The sequence below is a fragment of the Peromyscus californicus genome, unplaced genomic scaffold (genome assembly GCF_007827085.1).
Source record: "Peromyscus californicus insignis strain IS unplaced genomic scaffold, ASM782708v3 Scaffold_14__1_contigs__length_90479793_seg_2, whole genome shotgun sequence".
NCBI classification, from domain to species: Eukaryota; Metazoa; Chordata; class Mammalia; order Rodentia; family Cricetidae; genus Peromyscus; species Peromyscus californicus.
This window is the reverse complement of record NW_026294436.1, coordinates 51,584,082-51,601,833: the sequence shown is the minus strand read 5'-3', so window position 1 is coordinate 51,601,833 and position 17,752 is coordinate 51,584,082. Positions and strand designations below refer to the sequence as shown.

The following is a 17,752-nucleotide window of genomic DNA, read 5'->3' as shown; positions in this document are numbered from 1 at the left end:
AGGAACTGGGAGGAGAGGAGAGAGGGTAAATTGCCTGCTGACAGGATGTAAAAGTAAATAAACAAACAAACAAACAAATAAATAATAAAATGTGGTTATCTGAAAAGATGCAATTTTTTAAATGAATTTTGAATTGCCTTTTTTAAAACCATACTCTACTTATACACAGACTTAGTAAACTGAATAGACAAAGGAATTTCGTTGGGAAATAGGAGAAAACCCAAGTGAATTAGCAAGCACTAATTTGAACCAGTATGAGAACTCAGTATTACTAAATACACAGGCTCAACCTTGATTCAGCAGTAACTAGGTACACAAGATGAGAAAAAAAAAACACTTCATAATAACTCCCAAAATGCCACATCGTAATAAAATTGATGAAAAAGAAATTACTCAGCCCTTATGAGAAAGCCTATAAAACTTTATTTATGGACATTATTTGAAATCTCAGCTCTTGTGGTTTTGTTTGTTGTTGTTGTTTTGTTGGGTTTTTGTTTTGTTTTGTTTTTTTGAAACAGGGTTTTTCTGTCCTGGAACTCGCTCTATAGATCAGGCTGGCCTCAAACTCACAGAGATCCACCTGCCTCTGCCTCTGCCACCAAGTGCTGGGATTAAAGGTGTGCACCGCCATGCCCAGCTTGTGTTTCTTTCTTATGACTAATTGTATACTTCACTTTGAAAACTGAGGGAAGGGTTGAGAACATAGCTCAGTGGTCTCCTAGCTTGTTGGAGGCTCTGGTTCCATCCTCAGCTCCCCAAATGCTAACAAATAACAGAAGTTTTCAAATATGTTGGGTTTGTTGTTGCCGTCTTGAAAACACCCTAGTGAGCCCACGTTTTCCCTCTGTGCTTTGCACACACTGGCTATTTCTGGCTGTCAAACACTTGGGAACCGACAGCACCCGCGAGTCCTCCGCCTACCAACTGGACACATTACGCAACAATATACAGAAAAGGCGCCAGGCCTTCCACGTGACAACCGCCCGCCTACCAGGCATGCCAGCCAGCCAATCGCAACGCTCCCCGCCTGCGCCCGACTCCTCCCTCCTCCCCGCCCCCTCGGCCCCCCGCACGAGGTGGAACCTTCCCGTTTCAGGCTGTTTTTCTCCCCCCACCAACGGGGGGGGGGGGGAGCCCAATGCGGCTGCGCGCTGCGCCCTGATTGGCCAGGCGCAGGGCAGGAGCGCGCGCAGGCGCCCAGCTCGGTTACTAAGGGCGGGAGCCCGGCGAGGGCGCCGGCTGCTTGCTGTGTCTCTGGAGGGCGTCGAGGCCCGACGACGCCATGCCCAACCGCAGGGCCAGCCGCAATGCCTACTATTTCTTCGTGCAGGAGAAGATTCCCGAACTGCGCCGGCGAGGCCTGCCGGTGGCCCGAGTGGCGGACGCCATCCCCTACTGCTCGGCCGACTGGGCGGTGAGGCTGCTGTGGGCAGTTGGGCAGCGGGGAGGGCGCGGAGGGGACCCGGGCTGCGGGCCGTCCGTGGAGGGAGGGAGGGAGGGAAGGGACGGGCCGGGGGGCCCTTCCCCTGCGCCGGACCAACCGACAGAACCTTCCAGAACCGGGGCGTGGAACGGACGCCTCACCGCCTCCCTCTCTCGTCTCCCTCTTCTCCCCAAGCTCCTCAGGGAGGATGAGAAGGAGAAGTACTCAGAAATGGCTCGAGAATGGAGAGCAGCCCAGGGAAAGGATTCGGGGCCTTCAGAGAAGCAGGTGAGGGAGGGGAGCCCCGGTCCTGCTCGCCCGCCCGCCCCTGGGCTCCCAGCCACGGTGGAGCCCGAGAACCGTCGGGAAGCTTCCAGACGGTGCAGAAACCCCAGGTCACATGGTGCTTAGAAGGCTTACACTAAATAGCCTCCCAGAGTCCCTTTCAGTTCTTAACGGTGAGACGCCTTTTAAAGCACTTTGGCGTGCTTAGAAATAGTTGAGTTTCATTTTGAAACGATTCCTAGAAGCAAGCCCATTCCTGTGCTTTAAATAATTGGAATAACAAAACTTGAAGGACCCAGGTTAACATTTGTAGATCCTACGGACAGGAAAGTGTAGTGAAGTACTAAATAGACCTTGTTTTCCTGCTCATTTCTGTGCAGAAAGTACAAGGTAATTAATGGAGTTCTTTTTCTTCTCCCTCGGGGTGGTCTCTTCTGTCTGTACATACCGAAGTTTCCTTCTTCAGCTGTTGGCACTGGGTTGAAACTCAAAAGTTTGGTGAATTATTATTTTTTTAATATGGTAGATTTTTGTTTTAAGTTGGTACCTTAAGTCAGGTAGATATGTGGTGTTTTGTGCTTGTGAACTTTGATTTTTCTTGTCATTATAATCTCTTCCAAAACATTTCTCCTCAAGGGGCTAGAAATGGCTCAGTAATTAGGAGCACTGGCTAACTCTTACAAAGGACCCAGGTTTGAGTCCCAGCACCCACATGGTGGCTCACAATCATCTGTAATTCCAGTTCCAGGCGATTCTGATGCCCTCCTCTGGCCTCCACTGGTGCTGCACACATGTGACACACACACACACACACACACACACACACACACACACACACACACATATATGCAGGCAAACACCTGTATACATAAAAAAAGAAAAGAAAAATAACTGTAAAAAATTTCTCCTCAAAACTTAAGTATAGTGTGTGTGTGTGTTGTGACAGTTGGAGGCACATTGTGCTCTGGTTTTTACTTTTAAGTGAAAACCAAACAATATTACAGGATTGGAGGTTTAGGTTGATTTTCTTTCAAAAATAATCCTTTGACCGCTAGCCTGGCATTTGGTTGTAAGTGCCTCGGGGAAATGAGATGATCACTGGTGACTCTCCACTATAGTTGTTGATTTACCACTGGCCTTCTTGGTCATCCTACTTACAGACTGGCTCTTGTCTGCTGTGGACGCTCCTGTTACTGACAAACACACTTGTTTTCATTGATGGTGAGAATGCAGAAGCCGTCCACAGGCCGTTGGAAGTTACTTTGTAAATATGTGCAGTGAAGTATCCAGCCGTAGCTCTGTTTCAAAGTATCTGATTGGCAATTCTCTTTCAGAAATTCGTATCCACGCCACTGAGGAGACCAGGCATGCTTGTACCAAAACCAAGTGTTTCTCCTCCTGATATGTCAAATTTGTCTATAAAAAGTGATCAAGGTAGAGTATTCCTAAATACTTGAATTTGGACGGCATATTGGGCAATAAAAAAGTCTTATGGTGGGGGAAGATGGCTTGGTCAATAAAGTATTTGCTGTGCAAGCGTGAGGACCAGCACCCATATAAAAAGTGAGGCATGATGGTGCTGGGGAGGGGGGACGGTAGGATGACTAGCCAGCCTAGCCTAACTGGGCAAGCCTCAAGTCCTACCTCAAACAAACATGAAATGACACTAGAGATTGACCTTTGACCACCTCACTCAAGGACATACCTGTGCATCCCACTCCCAAAATATGTTTTATTCATTTTGATCTTATGTTTCAAAATAATTGACTATAAGGATTTAAATATTATAGCATTAGTGTTATGCAGGGTGAACTAATTTGCATTTGTTGAAATAGTATTGGAAAGTTTTTTGTAACAGTCTCTCTTGGTTTCTGCCACTTCATACATTATTAAACATAATTCTTCTTTGTAGCTCCCACACTTAGGTTATAGAGGTAGGTAGGAAGAATAAGGCTTTTGACCTATTATACAGCCTGGTAAGAGAGTAGATTTTAAATTTTGAACAAGCATAAGAGAGTGAAGATTGATAGATATGCTAACCAGTTTGATTTAATCATCTCACAATTTATAAATTTATTGAATCCCCATGATAACCCATGAAGATGTACTATTATCTGCCAATTAAAAATAAAAAATTTTGGCCAGGTGTGGTGGCACATGCCTTTAATCCCAGGAGACAGAGGCAGGAGGATAACTGAGTTGGAGGCCAGCATGTCTACAGAGTGAGTTCCAGGACAGCCAGGGCTACACAGAGAAACCCAGTCTCAAAAAAAAAAATAAAGAAAGAATTTTGCAATATCCTCGGGTGGGCAGGCATGAAGCAAGGATGAATTATTGCACTACTCTAGAAGAGAACTAGCTAATAAAGGCCGCTGCTGCTGCTCCTGGCTGCTTTTATTGTGTTCTGCCTTTAACACAAACTTTTCACCTAAACCTTTTTTAGTCTTCAGTAGAAGTACTACTCCCACATAGTTCTCTGGTATTACAGGTGGTCCTCTATATATTCTCAAAGTATAAAAGCAGAGAACTAAATTTTCCATAGCTAGTTTTACTTCACTTGTTCTGCTTAACTTTATTTCCCAAGCCTTTCTATTTGTATCATGTATGTCACAACTTTTATTATGTCATTGCTGAAATTCAGCGCTACTCTATAGCTGAATTATGTAGAGGCAAGATTGAATAATTTTGTTGCTTTATATAAAGAATGGTTACTTCTTAAATTCTTGATAAATGTGATTGTAAAATTTTTACTTGGTATAATTGAGTTTTCTCTTTTATAATTCACTAAGAAATACGGGAACATATACCTGTACAAAAGTAGTGCTAACAGTCTTGAGTTTTTGTTTTGCTTTGTTTTTCAGCTCTCCTTGGAGGCATTTTTTATTTTCTGAACATTTTTAGCCATGGTGAGCTACCTCCTCATTGTGAACAGCGCTTCCTCCCTTGTGAAATTGGCTGTGTTAAATACTCCCTCCAGGAAGGTATTATAGCAGATTTCCACAGCTTTATCCATCCAGGTAAGCAGGCAGTATTTGATACATCCTAAAAGTATATGATTTTTTAAACTGACTTCATTTATTAGTAGTCATTTTCTTAAAAGCTGACATACATACAGCTGTGTTCTTAGAATGTCCGTAGACATAATACCCAAGTGTCAAACTATTAGGAACTAGGTGTTGTGGCTGGTTGATTGAAGCTTTTCTTCTTCAGTAAACACTAGAATTCAGAGGATAGAGCACCTCAAAAATGCACAGCCTATTTGTTTGCCCATGGCCTTACATTCTGGAATTTTTCTGTTTTATGCCTTGTTCTTTTCTTTCAATTTCCCATCCTTCACCTTAGTAATCTTTAGTTTGAAGCTGATACAGCTTTGTAACCTTGAGAAAACCTTTTTCTGAACCAGTTAGATCATTTGTAAAGTGTCTATAGAAACTATTGAAACAGTATGGAGGTATCCCAGCTCTCTAAACATCCTTAGCCATCTCCTTCCGCTATTCTACCCCCACTGAAAAGCAAAGTTGCCCAGGGGAGACTCAAGCCTGTGATCCCAGCACTCATTCAGGAAGAAGGTTGAGGCAAGAAGATTAGGCTACATTGATACCCTGTCTCAAAAAAAAAAAAAAAAAAAAAGCAAACAAATAAAAAGCAGATGGTTATAAAAATGTCCGGTCAGTTCAGTTCCCTAGAGGACAGAGGGCAGTTAAGGAAACCACCATGTCCTTGAAGTCAAGCAGGGAAGTGTGTCAACATAGGAAAGAACTCTCAAATTAATTTGGACATCTTCATTCTCAGAGGACAGCAAAGCTAGTTATCTTATGCTTGTGGACATTGTTGCTTCGGACAAGTCATACCTTTTTTACATTTTGTGGTATGTGTGGATTATGAAACACTGAAAAGATAAAATTTTAAGATTTTTTTCCTTCATTCTGAAAAATTAGTATATGCTTGCAGTATGATGGGCTTCACCGCCCCCAAAGCCCTTCATGGACCCCTTCTGCATGAATATTTTTTCTCTAGTATAATTTCCCTGTGAGCAGCAACTTGCTGTGAAAAGTGGTTTGGTAAATACATAAAAATTATTTTAGTCATCATGCCTTTGATTTAAACAACCATCACGACAAAAGGAAATGACAGAAAAAAAGGACACTATGAAGTTTTAATCTTATATTTTAAAATAATAAAGATTACCCACATTGAAACTTGGTTGTCCTATGAAGTATTACTGTAGCACAAGTAAGAGAACTTCCAGATTTCTGCTTCTCAATAAAACACTTTGTGTTGTAGGTGAAATTCCACGAGGATTTCGATTCCATTGCCAGGCTGCAAGTAAGTATAAAGGAATTGGGATAAGAGGGACTGAGTGTGTGCAGCCCCATTAAGACTAACTCTTTTAACTTAGAAGATGTAAGCTGCAGGGAATGGCAGGTGGAATGATCTTTAAACAAACTTAGACCTACACATGCACACTCCTGCTACTGGGGGTAAACTGGGGCCTCACACATGCTAGGTAGCCACTCTGCCTGCCACAGAGTGGACCCCCAACCCCAAACTTTTAAAACTTGACTGACTTGTGTGTATGTATGAACTCTTTACATTCTAAGGAAGTAAGATTTTATTTTCTTATTGCTACATATCCATGGAGTTCTAAGGTCAGCTGTTGGTATAGTGGCCAGGCACTATGGAAAATCATGGGAAGTTTCAGATTCTCTAAACTTGTACCCATTTATGAGCAATGTCTATTTTAAAAAATTTTTTTAGAATTTATGCTTCAAAAATGAGTTCAGAGTGGAACAGTTTTGAGTTTGGGGTGAGGAAATCAGGCTTTTAAGTATTTTGTAACCAAAAAACTTGACTATGACTAAATTTACCTAAGATTGGAGCTAAACTCTTACAGAAAGAATTTTCAGAAGTTTCCTATTTGATTAAAGTGAAAATCATGATAGTTTTATATTAAATTGAGATTAATTCAGTATATTGCTTAAGGGACCAGTTAATTCCTGCATGTACAATTTAACTTAAAAATGTGGCCAACTAGCCTATTAGAAGGATTAGAAATGTTTGTCAGGTCTACTGTATCAGGCATATGTAACTTTTATGATGCACCATGCACGTGTGCAGATCAGAGGGTAAATCTTTTAAGAACCAGAAATGGAGCCAGGTACAGTAGCTTGTGCTTCTAATTCTAGAGTTTGGAAGACTTAAGGCAGAAGAATCAGCCACAGTTTGTATCATGGGCTATAGAGTTCATTGCCAGACTGTGCCACAGGGCAAGACTTTCTCAAAACTCAACAAACAAAAAATCCCCAACACAAATTTTATGAAACCTAGTTTCTGATTTAATTTTCATGTTTGCACTTGAAGAGATGGTTTTGGTTGGTTCATCATTTGAGCGAATGCATTGTCTTCCTGCTGTGTGTCACTCACTCGTTGAGTGTCACTGGCTTACCATTTCTTTGCTAGCTTGATGCTGATAAAACTTTTAAATATTTTATTGCATGTTTTTGCAGTATTTTCTCATTGAAGAAATGAACACAAAGTATCCTTCCTTCCTTAGAAGCTGTCTTATCCTATCTATATCTTACTATAGGCCAGAAACATTTCTTTTGTCTCATGCTGAGGATCAAACCTAGGCAAGTCCTTGTTCAGCTAGGCAAAGGCCCTCCTGTTGAGCTGCATCCACAGCTGGGAAGGACTTCTTAATTTATTATTCCAGCTAATTGAAACAGGATAGTGTTTCCCATTCAGACAAACTTAAAATGTTTGGAGCTTGCCAATTTAAGCATGTCTTAAGTTGCCAATTAAATAACTCTGGGAAATCTGCCAATTAAATAAGATAAATGATGGGTAGAGTGACAGCTGTGTTGACATAATACCTAAAAATGCCCGTGCTGATGTAATTGCACTGATTTGGAGAAGACCAGGGTTCGTAGACTAATGTACCAAGCCAAATTGACATATCGATTTGCTCTGTTGAAGCAGTAGCCAGCGGATGTGCACATAGATTTCTCAGAGCTAGTGACATGGCTCACTGGGTAAAAGTGCTTGCCACCAACCCTGATGGCCTGAGTTCGGTCCCCAGGACCCCATGTACCTCCTCCCTAAGTAAATAAATACCTCTCAAAGACATTGTGCTGCATGATGTTTCAGGTACTGTGAAATCAAGTGACTGCTTCATGGGTGGGCATTATTATTTATCATGTTAGAGTAGTGAAGAATTTCAGGATTGGAAGACATTTTATTATGGAATCCGGTGGCGACTCCTTTCCCACAAAGAGGTGCTTCAGCTTCTGTGTAAGCTTTGGGACTAAGAGGTCTTGACTCTCCTTCCTCACTTGAGCCAGAAGAGCTCGACTTCTGTTCATTCCACTGGTTAATGGTTTTTCTTTGGAGAAGTTCTGCTTTAAAAGAAGCAAAGCTTTGAATCCTGATTGCAGCTTTCTATATGAAAGGTCCATTGGCTTTTCAAATGTATTAAATACAAAGACTGTAGCACTAACTTACTCCTCCGTAGAATATTAATGAACAGCAGTATACCCACCAGTCAGTCAGCTGAAAACAGCACATCACCAGCACCACTGGCGGTCTCTCCCTCCCCCTCCCTCCCACTCCCTTCCTCCCTCCCTCTCTCTCTCTCTCTCCCCCTCTCCTCCTCCCTCTCTCCTCTTCCTCCCCTTCCCCTCCCCTCCCCTCCCTTCCCTTCCCTTCCCTTCCCTTCCCCTCCCCTCCCCTCCCCGGTTCTGTATCAGAGAAGGGTTCTGAATTTTGTGTTAGTCATTATCTTTTCTGAATAATTTTACTATGTATATGTTAAGTTTTTTGATTTTATACACATGTATTTATATTTTAAGTACATTATCTTTTACTCATTTTCTACTTATTTTTCTTACATTATATGTGTTTATTATAGAACTTAATTCTTACATTATGTGAAAATGGCTTCTCTCAGCTTGAGTCTTGGGTTGTTCACTCTATATGAAGTCTCTTAAGTTTGAATACTGGGTACTGAACCCTAGGTCTTGTGCATGCCAAGCAAGTACTCTATTGGTTCTGTAATATACTGAGCTACATCTCTAGCCCTGTGTGGGGCCTTTTAATAAGCACAAGTGATGGGCTTTCGTTTAGCAAGTCAGACAATTTTTTTTTAAAACTGTGAATCTTTGTGTCTTAAGAGCTCTTTGCTACCTGAAGGGGAGTCTCCTGTTTTCTTCTAAAATTTGTGAAGTTTATTTTTTTGTATCCGGTGCTTATTCCAGCTGGAATTGACTTGTGTATGCTGTGAGATGACAATTTAATTTCATTGTTTTCTCCTGAAGACAGCCAGTTGTCTTGGCATCATTCATTGAATAACCTGTTTTTCCCTGATATGTACTATCTGTTAGGTCAGATCATACTTCTACTTGGTTTCTTTATTAGTCTACTAGGATTTTGGTTTTGGTTTTTTTTTGGGGGGGTGGTGAGGGTGGCTTGACTATCATATTCTTAATTAAGCATAATAGTTTGAAAATCTTTAGAAAGCTCCCCTGATCTTGTTCTGTAGTATCATAGCTATTTTTGACCCCAATTTTCACCCACAATTTGGAATCAATTTTTCATACTTTACCAAAAAAACCTTGTTGATAGATTTGGGATCACCTGTAAATATTTAGGTTGTTTTGGAGAAAATAGATAACCTTCATAATGTTGCCTTTCCATCTGTGAACATGGAACATCTTGTTTCTTCAGGTCTATACTTTCTTTAATAAAGTTATTGTTAAGGATCTTAATAGCTTTTGTCATTTTATTTTATTTTTTGAGATGGGGATATCACCTTGGCTGGCCTAGAGTTTCTTATTTAGAACAGGCTTTCATCATATTTGGGGCAGTCCTCGTGCCTCTGCCTCCTGAGTGTCTACATCACCATGCTACCTTTTTGTTGTCTTGTAAGTACTGTTTTGAATTGTGTCTTCTGGTTGTTTACTTGGTTTGTGTTGTATGAAGGCTTGTGTGGTGATATTTTATTTGTGCTCTACTAAATAAAGCTTGCATGGAGATCAGAGGAAAAAGTCAGCCACTATATTAAACAATGAAGTTAGGCAATGGTACCACACGCTTTTAATCCTAGCATTCAGGAGGCAGGGGTTCATCCAGATCTCTGCAAATTCAAGGCCACACTGGGAACAGAGCCAGGTGTGGTGGCACATGCCTTTAATTCCCAGCACTAGTTAACCATAGAGGTCTGGAAGTCTGTACAGACAGACAGGAAGTGATAGAGCTGGGCAGAAAGAAGAAGTGATGTAGCTGGGCAGAGAGAGGAAGTGAGATGGTAGGGCACAGAAAGGATATAGGCATGAGTATACAGGAAGTAGCTCTCTCTGAAGGCTGAGGAGTTGGTAAGGTGAGGTTGGCTGTGGTTTGTCCTGTTCCTCTGATCTCTTAGTTTTCACCCCAATATCTGGCTTCGGGTTTTTTACTAATAAGACTGTTTAGCAATTCATCTTACAGACTTGGATCTCTAGTTTCCAATTTTTCACCAACAGGTTATTTGCTATGATTTCTTCTTCCCCGACTGCCCTTATTTTTGCCATGCACACTTTATCAGAGTGAAGAACTTTCTTCTGTTTCCAACTTGATTATGGATGACAGTTGAATGTTTTAATCAAGATGCTCTTTTGAAATCTCCAATATTTTATTTGTATGGTGATTTACCAATGTTAAACTATTTTTGCACTCTAGAACAAACTCAACATGGTAACCATAAGTCTCCTAATTGATGAGTTTGGCTTGCTCGTGATTGTCTTAGGGTCTGTGCATTCATGTTGCTGTTGACATTGTCTGATTTGGTTGTCAAGGTTATTTGCTATAATGAAAGATGAGGGAAAATGGGTTGGGTGATATGTTTTCATTACTTTTAAATTTGGTTTCTGGGTGTGCAGAAAGTATAAATAAGTATTTCTTTGAACAAAGAGGCCTAGTTATTTTACAGTCTTGTGTCAGGAATCCTATTACAATTATCTTTGTTGCTCTGTTTTCATAGTTTCTTGGTTATCATGTTTATTAGATACACACCTCCCATGCATTGTGTGTGTGTGTGTGTGTGTGTGTGTGTGTGTGTGTGAGTTATCATATTCTTATCCAGAGAATGTTTATGGTTGTGTCTGGTGGAAAACTGGAGTCATGAGGCTTCTAAGATTACCTTAACGCATGGTCAAGGATTGAGGTAATTTAAATTATGCTTTGAACTTTACAAGGACTAAGCCATCTCAGTTCTTTAATGAAAAGAGAGATAGACAGATTACCGCCAAATGATTATACATAGAATTTGTAGCATTAAATGGTGGAAGTCAGAAAATAGATTTGATTCATATTTTTATATAGGGTCTCTTGTAACCCAGTCTGGCCTCAGACTCTCTGTATAGAGATGCCCTTGAGTTTCTGGTCTTCCTGCCTTAACTTCCCAAGTGCTGAGACTAACAATATGTACCACTATGCTTAACATTTTATTTATATAGTAGTAACAGAAAATATTTTAAATTTTTAATGAGTCTGCTAAGAATTCTGTCTTTTGTCTGAGCCTTTAAATCTTTCCTCCCTCAGCTTTCCGGTATTTATTCCTTTCCAAGACTCCAGACTCCTAAGTCCTCACTGCATTGTTCTCTGTAGCACTTTGAAGTAGACATTCTGCTTAGTGAGCTTTCCTCTATCATTATGCAAAGCTGAACTTTTTCATCTTTTTTATAGTTTGCAATTTTATGCCAAAACTCATAATTTGATGTGAATTTTGTTCAAATGTGAACATAGTTTTTTTTTTTTTTAAATCTGTACCTAGTAACTTCCACACCAAAGAAACTTTTGGGTACCTTTCTGTGAATTTCATTTTGGTTCTCCTTCTGTCTCTGTACCTGCTTTTTCAGAGTGTTTGAAAAGAGGGAATTTCAGAGTAACTTAGTCACAGAGGTATATTTGCTTTTTTGAGGCACTTAGTAGACTTAGAAATTGTAATCATAGGTTCTAAAAGCACTTTGCTCAACCATTTAGCTGCTTCTAGAATTGACAAGTGATCTAAAACTAGCCTTTAAAATTTCCTAACTTCCTGCTCCTGTATCTGTAAATTTTAACTGCTGGACATGTTTGTACTGCCAATATCTTCAAGGTCACTTATTTTGTTGTGGGAGAGCTCATCTGAATTGCTTGGTCCTTTTTATTTCCTGGAGGTGTGGAGTTTTTCATATTGTCTTTTAAAAAAAGGATTATTATTTTTAATGTGTATGGGTATCCATTGAGGCCCGAAGTAGGGGGCTGGGTCCCCTGGAACTGGAGTTACAAATGGTTATTAGGCACTGTATGGATGATGAGATTAGAGCGGGGTCCTCTGGAAAAGCAGCCAGTGCTTCTAACTACTGAGCCATCTCTCTAGCCCCATTCTCATTTTTAAAAATCAGTCATGGGCCAGCACTATGGTTTGGGGGGATAATGGTACTTGCTGCTAAGCCAGAATACTTGAGTTTAATCCTGGAACCCACATGGTGAGGAATCAACTCCTGGAGGTTGTCCTCTGAATTCCACATGCACACACACACACACACACACACACACACACACACACACACACGCGCGCGCGCACACACACGCATGCACGCGCACACACACACAGAGAGAGAGAGAGAGAGAAATATTTCTTTTAATGAAAACGGAGGCCAGAACAATTTACTCACTGGTTAAAGTGCTTGCTGAACAAGTATGAGGCCAGAGTTCAGATATCCAGAACCTACCGAAATGCCTAGTGCCTGTAGTTCCAGCCTCGGGCAGAGACAACAGATCCCCAGAGACTAGTCATACCAGTAAGCTCTGAGTTTGATTGAAGACCCTGCCGCAATGAATAAGATGAAAGAGATCAAGGATGATTCCTGATAGCACTCAGGACTCCATGTGCACATATATACACATGCTTTTGCACCCCCCCCATTCAGGCAAACATGCATACACACACACATACACACACACACACACACACACACACACACACACACACACACACACACGAAAAAAAATCATTGCTACTATGAAGCCCTCCAGCCTTATTTAACAAAACATTTTTGAAAGGCATCACAGGAACAATTCAAACACTGTAGACTTGGTCATTAAGAAACATAGGTTCAATAATGACTTCATTGTTCATTAACTGTTAATTTCTGGGGACTCTCTGTAGTCTCCTCTTAATTTATGTATGTATGTCTCACCTCCATAAGGTTCTGGGTTTAAGTATGTAAAGTACCGAATGAGAATCAGGCTTGGTACAAGCACATATTGTAAATTACTCACTGCTCTCCTTTTTATTCCTGTTCCCAAGCTGATAATACTTGCCTTGCTCAGTGGTTGAACTTCTACCTCTTTATTTCCCTCAGGTGATTCTAGTCACAAGATTCCTATTTCAAACTTTGAATTCGGGCATGACCAAGCAACTGTGTTAAAAAACCTTTATAAATTTATCCATCCAAACCCAGGGAACTGGCCACCTATTTACTGCAAGGTAATATCTAGTAAGAAGTTTTTTAAGATAGCCAATTAGACACCAGAAGAATTGAAAAGAATGTCAGTTTTGTGTTAGTTATATGTTTTAAAACATGTTCATTCTGAATTGATTTCTGTGCAAGTAGTATGACCTTTAAATTACTAATTTTGGAGGCAACAAAAGCTGAACAATAGTATTTTCTTCAAATTCCTCCTGAAATACCTGCAGTATCTTTTTAGCCCAATGCATGGATGTTCATTCACTTAACCCTCTTTTTTTTTTTTTGATGTTTTGAAAAGACTTTTTGCTTTATTTAAATTCTCCAGAATAGTAGTGAATTGGGTCCTAAACTTGTTGCATATTATAAATACTACCATGACCAGATCACATGCTCTGAACATTGACTTCATCATTGGTCTACCCCAAATCTCACTTGCTTTTTATAAACTATATATATATATCCATCCAGTTAGTCATAGCAGTAATGTTTTTTAATGTGTGTTATTTTTAGATAATTTTCAATTAGTGTGTGTCTTTCCTACACACACCCACATTTGAAAGGACAGTGTTAATTAAAATAATTCAAAAAAGGAGAAAATGCAAGTAATGATTTTTCCCTTTGCAGTCTGATGATAGAGCCAGAGTCAACTGGTGTTTGAAGCGTATGGAGCGGGCATCAGGTGAGCAGAATCTAGGTTATGCAGAAAGTGTAGTCTCTGCTTTCATTTTGACATGTGTGTTCTGTGTGCCCAAATTCACTAATTATATTTTTCTATTTACTAATGGAAGAAATCAGGCAAGATCTAGAACTTCTTACTGTAGAGGACCTTGTAGTAGGAATCTACCAGCAAAAATTCCTCAAGGAGCCCTCTAAGACCTGGGTTAGAAGTCTCCTAGATGTGGCCATGTGGGACTATTCTAGCAACACAAGGTATTGATAATGATTTTGTAATTCACTAATGTTGGTTTCTTTCTGAACTATATTCTGAGAAAATAGACTTGGACTAGGTTTTAAGTTTGTGACTTTTGAATTGTTTTGTTTTGCCTTTTGTGAATCACTTTTCAGTTAAACCTTGTAAACTTGTAAAAATGGTTTGTACATGTATGAGTGTTTACCTTTATATACACCACATGAGTTCCTGGTGATCTGGAGACCAGATGAGGGTGTCAGATCCTCTGTTGCTGGGAACCAAACCCAGGGCCTCTGCAGGTGCTCTTTACCACTAAGCTAGCTCTCTGGCCTGGGGAAACTTATTTTTAGATATTGTTTTTAATATTGTGTTTTTTAGCATACAATAATTGATGGAAAGATACATTGCTCCTTTATACTAAGAACAACAGCAAAAAACTTGCCAAATAAACTGATAATTCTTTACCAGTTAGAATTTCTCTACTGATGAAAGAATGCTTTTCAATTTATTTAGACTTTATTTTTAATTTTTATTAAATTGTTTTTATCATATGTATATAATATATACAAAGTGATACATAAGTGAATTAAATTGGCAAAATGTTTTCTTGAAATAATCCTAGATTTACTGAAAAATTAAAAGATTAATGAAAATAAGCATAATACTGTCTTGGCTTCCTTACATATTTTCATTATAATTTGTCTCTAAATACATACACACTTTTTCTAAGCCACTTGAGAGTAAAAGAAGCCACCCTGCTGCTTTGTGTCTAGGTACACCAATATTTCCTTAGAATAATACTCTCTTACAGTAGTACAGATACCAAAGTCGGATATTGTGTGCCATTGACACACAGTACTGTTATCTAAGCTGAAGTTCATAGGCTGCCAGTTCTTTTGTGGTGTCTTTTATTTTATATCAAACAGTATCTAGAGTCCAGTCCTGGATCACATGTTGCTGGTCATGTATGCATGTGTGTTACTTGGGCTTACCTGGAATTCATGACTCCCAGTGCTGGTATTCCAGGCACTCCCCACTCCTGGAGGCCTTAGTCTCCTCCAATCTTAATTTTTTTTTGAAGCGTGAAGTCCAATTAGTTTATAAAATGTTTCTCACTTTGAGTTGGTTTATATTTCCTGATGACTAGGTTAAGGTTACACGTTTTAGGAGGAATACCAAAAATAAAAAGTGCTATGTCTTCTCAGTGTGTCACACTTGGAGTATATTATGTCAGTGTGTCTTATTCCTGATATTGAGAACTTGGTCACTTGTCTGAGATTGGTTAGAGTCACCTTTGAACAGTGAGCACCTACCTCATAATGGGCTGACATGTGCTCAGCAGTTAGAGTGCTTTCTAGATAACAGAAGGCCCTGGGTTCAATCTCCAAAAAAGTAGAGTATTTTTGCAGAGAAATAGAATTCCTTAAATTACCAAATACTAGTTCTGGCATTCAGTGATGATTTCGTTGGAATGGTTCCTGCCAAGCTTGTGAAGGTAGTGATTTTTCTTAATTATTACTTCAGTATTTATTAGTTAGAATTCTGTAATAAAGTGCCTTTCTTCATAATTTCTATGTGAATATAGACTTAGGAGTTCTTGTTTTATCTAATGAATTATATATACTCTGTTACCACCAGGCTTGAGTGCTTTTTGCTTTCTGGTACATTCTAGCTTCATGTTGTATTTCTCCATTCCACCCTTGGGTTAGCAGTTTCTCTAGTAGACCCTTGTTCCTTTCAAGGGCAAGTAGTGCTGAGTAAGAACCTGTTCAGAATGAAGTGTCTTACTGTTTGAGTGTTTGGATGCACTGAATGAAATTTCAGTGTTCGTGGAACCATCACAGTTCAGGACTCATTTTTAGTTGACTTTAATGTGAGGATAGAGTCACAGTAATTTTCTCAAAAGTTACTTGGATTATTTCTTTTTCACCCCTTCACAATAGTTAAATTGCTGTTTGCTTATATTCCATGTTGGTCCCCCGCTTCCACTTTGTTGGTTTAATTAGCCTTTAGATGTAAAAAGTACTAGCATTGTTCAACAGTGTATATTCACTTCATTGAAACCCTATAAAAGCTTAAAAATTAACTTGGGAAGAACTGAATCTTAATAATATTGAGTTGTGTCCAAGGACAAAAGTTGTTTTTCTGTTGTTCACATGAACACTATCTCTGTGACATCTTCGCTTTCCACACAGGTTTATAGGTCTGTTATTGGTGTATTGTTGAGGGCAGTTCCTTAGGAAAGAAACTGATTTAATTAAGCTTCATAATTCTAATGGAGTAAATTTAGTGATTGATATTTTTCTGGAAAACTACATACGGTAAAATTGATTTTTAAATGCTTTTAGATGTCTGCAAGGAAGGTGGTCTCAAAAAAAATTTGGTTTCTAAAGTTTCATTGTTTTGTTACATCCTATGGGTTCTAAAATGTCATTTTGAACAAGTACTGCTTAATTCATTCTCTAACAAATTAAAATGCTTTTAAATGAGCAGATGGAAAGGCCTTCCTGGATTTTGTTTCTTTTAGTAAATTATGGGTGTTTGCATTTAGACCAAACAATGTTGATTACTATATCAAAAACTATAGAAGTTATTTATGTTTAGGGTATTTTTGATAACTTAGTATATATCAATTTTATGAACTGTCCTGTGAGCATATGAGAATATTCTGTACCCTTTGTTTTCAGTTGTAGGATTTGACTCTGTCCACAGGATCTACTGATTATTGACTAGTCGTTTTTCTGTTACTATAGTCAACACACAAGATAATCAGCTATAAAAGGGCTAATTTTGATTTTGGAGGCTCAGGTCCCTGATCAGTTGGCTCCTTTGCTTTTGTGACTGTGTTCAGACAGTGCCCTTACAGTGGGGAGTGTTTGTGGTAAAGCAAACTGCCTCACCTCATTACAGGGAAGGTAAAGGGGGGAGGGACTGGTATTCTACAGTTGTCTTCATGGACACACACGCTGGCCTCATCTACCTAGGGCCTCCCACTCACACCCCACTCCTTTTTAAGATAAGGTCTCACTGTGTAAACCAGACTGTCCTGGAACTCACTATGTCCATCAGGTTGGCCTCAAACTTAAGAGATCTGCCTGCCTGTGCCTCCTGAGTGCTGGAATCAAAGGAGTGTAACACCACACCCTACACCCTGTGTATTATATAAATTTCTATTCCTTGTTCTCCCTCTCTGTTGTTGATCCAGCTGGGAACTCCCGCTCCCCCAAGCTCTCTTTCCCTCGACCCTCGCCCTTCATTACCCCCACTCATGTCCAGGCTGTTCATGTAGATCTCTTCCATTTATCTGTCATTGGGCGATCCCCATGTCTTTCTTGGGGTGGCCAAACACCCTAATTGTCGTGCTAGAAACCCCATCCAACTACTGAGGGATCTGGATGCAGAGATTCATGGCTAGGCCCTGGGTGGATCTCTGGGAGTCCAATTAGCGAGAATGAGGAGGGTTTATATGAGCGAGAATTGTTGAGACCAAGGTTGGATAAAGCACAGGGACAAATAGCCAAACGAATGGAAACACATGAACTATGAACCAGTGGCTGAGGGGTCACCAACTGGATCAGGCCCTCTGAATGAGTGAGACAATTGATTGGCTTGATCTGTTTGGGAGGCATCCAGGCAGTGGGACCG

General features: G+C 39.9%; 1 protein-coding gene across 2 annotated transcripts in view; it reads left to right on the top strand.

Moving 5' to 3' along the window:
• Nucleotides 1–1,282: 1,282 nt before the first annotated feature.
• The window catches only part of Mael (maelstrom spermatogenic transposon silencer), a 29,611-nt gene continuing 13,141 nt past the window's right edge, over nucleotides 1,283–17,752 (top strand). Inside the window, exons 1-8 of one of the 2 annotated variants that reach the window (XM_052736611.1) lie at nucleotides 1,283–1,414; nucleotides 1,619–1,711; nucleotides 3,043–3,142; nucleotides 4,570–4,725; nucleotides 5,993–6,034; nucleotides 13,090–13,214; nucleotides 13,822–13,876; nucleotides 13,986–14,127. In XM_052736611.1, coding sequence (XP_052592571.1) covers nucleotides 1,283–1,414; nucleotides 1,619–1,711; nucleotides 3,043–3,142; nucleotides 4,570–4,725; nucleotides 5,993–6,034; nucleotides 13,090–13,214; nucleotides 13,822–13,876; nucleotides 13,986–14,127 — 845 coding nt within the window. The remainder of the gene's footprint in view (nucleotides 1,415–1,618; nucleotides 1,712–3,042; nucleotides 3,143–4,569; nucleotides 4,726–5,992; nucleotides 6,035–13,089; nucleotides 13,215–13,821; nucleotides 13,877–13,985; nucleotides 14,128–17,752) is intronic. The other variant, XM_052736612.1, reaches the window with a different exon arrangement.